At 27.4% G+C, this 3,732-nt stretch overlaps 1 protein-coding gene across 1 annotated transcript; it reads right to left on the bottom strand.

Moving 5' to 3' along the window:
• On the bottom strand, nucleotides 1-1,914 carry LOC128954283 (myelin transcription factor 1-like). The gene is made up of 5 exons (XM_054299860.1): nucleotides 1,657-1,914; nucleotides 1,351-1,572; nucleotides 1,028-1,248; nucleotides 423-910; nucleotides 1-308 (listed from the first exon to the last, which is right to left on the bottom strand). The coding sequence occupies exons 1-5, from the start codon at nucleotides 1,782-1,784 to the stop codon at nucleotides 60-62; spliced, it is 1,308 nt and encodes a 435-aa protein (XP_054155835.1). The 5' UTR covers nucleotides 1,785-1,914; the 3' UTR covers nucleotides 1-59.
• Nucleotides 1,915-3,732: the final 1,818 nt, after the last annotated feature.

The following is a 3,732-nucleotide window of genomic DNA, read 5'->3' as shown; positions in this document are numbered from 1 at the left end:
TAATTAACAATAAAAAAATACTAATAACAATAGTAATGTCTTCAATTAATGTATTTTTTTTATAAATTAACAGAAAAATCTTTCAACACATGTCTAATGGATGAGAAAACCAATCGATTTTCATCCTTATAGTTCTCCAGACATATTGACTGTAAATTGTCGAGAAATTGTTCAAAATTTTGTTGACTGGGCTGTACTTCTAGACTATCGGGAAACGGTATGGTCTCCAACAGTTCCAGCAAATTGTTACGCAAACTTTGATAGTATTTGTTTAGATTTTCAGTGGTTCCCATCAGTTGTTTGTTTTCCTATTGTTTTAAGAAGAGAGAGAAAGACAGAGATATAAACAATATTAGTGATATAATCAATGATTTCATCCATAATATCACTCATGAGTTAACACCAATTTCATCTGATTATACCTTTTCAAATGATTCCATTTGTTGTTCTAATTGTAAATACTCTGACTTAACCCGATTCAGTTCGGACTCCATTTTGGTGTTATAGTCGCGCAACAGATAGATCTGGTCATCGATGTCGCACAAGTCGTCACTATTGTTGTTATTATTATTATTATTGGCAATCAGTTTGTCTAAAGTGTTGGTCATTGTTGTTGTTTTTGTTGTTGTTGTAAGTGATTTAACATTTGTTAATCGGCTTTCAGTTAAGTTAGTCTTATTATTATTGCTTATATTGTTGTTGTTGTTGTTATGACTTTTATTATGATTACTTTGATTGCTATTATTATTATTAATATTGTCTAAATTGTTGGCTATTTTATTGTTGTTGTTGTTAATGATGTTGTTGGTAGTGGTGGTGGTGTTGTCGTCCAGTTGTATGGCTCGCGGACAACCCGACAAACTTCGATGCGTTAGAAAACTACCGGTTATATGTCCACTGCCATCGCAACCTACCGTAAAAAATCAATCAATGAGATGATAATCAATAACAACAACAAAAATAATTTATATTTTTTTTATAAAACTGATAAAAACTTCGTTTTTTTCGGATTCATATAACAACTAACCCGGTGTTGGACACGAAAGGCCTTCGCTTTTGATACCAGCCGTAAGTCTGGCGGCGGCAAAGTCCTGGCTATTAGTGTTGTTGTTGTTGTCGTTGAACTCGTTTTTCAAAACCTGATTCAATGTAATGGCTTTCGGTTCGCTATTCATATAGTAATCATTGGCGGCGCCGACTCCGCCGTTAGTCGTGATCAGTTCAACCTTCAATTTACTGGCCAAACCACTATAATGGGATCAAAACAAACATAATATATGAGAAATCGGGAATGACTTAAATGAAACCAATTGATGACAATATCCTCCGAAAAAAACAAACAACACTTACTGATGAAGTAAATCCGTCGGACTGTTTTTGTCCGCCAATCTCACTAACGAAGACTTTTTTGATTTGAAATCGCGAGCCCGCGGACAACCCGATAGACTACGATGACTCGTATAGTTTCCCGTAATATGACCGGAACCGTCGCAGCCGGGTGTCGGACAAAATTTAATTTCCTGTTGGGCGACCAGTATCTGGGCTTTGTCGGCATTGGGACAACCGCTTAGACTATAATCAATACCGAAATAATTGGCCATTAATTAGATATCAAAACAAATAATTTATTTGTTAATTATTTCATTTCAAATATACCTGCGATGTGTTGCATAGTTTCCCGATATGTGTCCCAATCCCGTACAGCCGGGTGTCGGACAGTGAAGCAACTCTTTGCCGCCGTAGGCGTTAATGTTGTTGTTGTTGTTGTTGTTGCTGGAAGTCATTGCCTGATCTTTGAATATTTTAATTATATCATTCAAATCAATTGATTCAAACTAAACAAATAAAAAAAACAATTATTTTTTGAAATAAAAAGTTTAGAAAAATGGCTGAATTGTCGGATTGTTTAATATTTTTGTTATATTATTTTAAATGCAATGCAATGTATTCATGCATTACGTTGTTTGTGTGTATTTAAGTGTATGTATATTAATAATATTAATACATATGTGTGTTTGTATGTGTTTGTATGTGTTTGTATGTGTTGTGTGTATGTGTTGTGTGTATGTGTTGTGTGTATGTGTTGTGTGTATGTGTTGTGTGTATGTGTTGTGTGTATGTGTTGTGTGTATGTGTTGTGTGTATGTGTTGTGTGTATGTGTTGTGTGTATGTGTTGTGTGTATGTGTTGTGTGTATGTGTTGTGTGTATGTGTTGTGTGTATGTGTTGTGTGTATGTGTTTGTATGCGTGTATGTGTATTAAAAATTTCTATAAAAATTGATAATTTAAAAACAAAAAGTGTCCAGATACATTGACACATTTAATGTTATAGATTATTAAGTAATACAGTATATTGATAACTATATGTAAAAATAAACTAAATTTACATATATTTTGTTTGTTAATTTATACAATGTATACGATATACTAAAATTAATATTATAAATATTGTTATGTAATGCTACTAATTTGTAATGTAATGTAATTAATTTGTAATAATAATAAACACATTTGAAGTTTGATTGTCATTGAATTTATTGTTTGTTTGTCACATGAAATTAGTTTTCAGTATATTTATATCAATAATATACAGTATATATATTTTTAGTATATTTTTTGTATATTTTTTGTATATTTAAACTCTGTTATAAAGTTATAAATACATAAAAAATTGTCTCATTTGTCCTAAATTTGTTTTTTTGTTGTTGTTTTGCATTAGATTACATTTCATATGATATTTGTATGATAAGAGTAATAAATTAATTAAATTTTAAAAAACAATTTTTTTACTAATAAAAATTTAATATGTAATTTTTTAATTAAAAAAATGTTAATTTTATCATTTAAAAAAAGTTTCTAAAGTATATACAGTGGTAGTCAATAGCCTATTATTTACTTATTTATAAGTAGTCAATAAACTTTTTTTAATCCTTTAATTTTATTGATAATATTATTTTCTGCTAATAAAAAAACTAAAACTATTTGTGAATTTGAAAATATTTATATAAAATTGAAATGAATTTATTAAATGAAATAGTTTTTTTACAAATATTAATTATTTTTCAAAAAAAAAAAATTATTCATATATAAACTCATGAATTTTTTTGGTCAATATCAATGTCAGGCTAAATGCAATAATTTTATTTTTTAAAAAAAACTAACTGTCCTTTAAAATATTATAGATGCCCTTGCTCATTAGTTACATTATGTTGTAAAACACATTTTAGTCAATAAATAAAACTTTCAATACTGTATATTACTTTTATAATTGTCATTAAATATATCTAATTTTTGGTAATACACAGATACTTACTGTATATTAATTGTTAAATTAAAACAAACAAATAATATATATATATATATATAAATTTATATGATATATGAAAAATTGTGTGCCAAAAGAGGCGACAAATAAAACAAATAAAATAAAATTTACAGATATTTTTATAAATAGATATTTATTTTCAGATATTCAATCAAAAAAAACTAAAATAAATTGATTTATCATTTGACTAAATAATAATAAGTTTAATGCTATTTAACTAACGGCTATTAAGTTGTTTGACTTATATATATAGGAAGTGAAACATTTTATTTTTTTATTTTATTAATATAAAGTATTTAATTTATCATTAGTTGATTAGATAAACATTTTGTATAAATTAAAAAAAAACTTATTTCATATTAAATAACTAAAACCTATTTGTGTAGTTGTATTGCATTATTACTGT

This window comes from Oppia nitens, unplaced genomic scaffold, assembly GCF_028296485.1.
Source record: "Oppia nitens isolate AA-2021 unplaced genomic scaffold, nextdenovo-longstitch-racon4-pilon3 scaffold26_pilon_pilon_pilon, whole genome shotgun sequence".
NCBI lineage: Eukaryota > Metazoa > Arthropoda > Arachnida > Sarcoptiformes > Oppiidae > Oppia > Oppia nitens.
The sequence above is the reverse complement of the archived record's forward strand: the minus strand, read 5'-3'. Positions and strand labels throughout refer to the sequence as shown.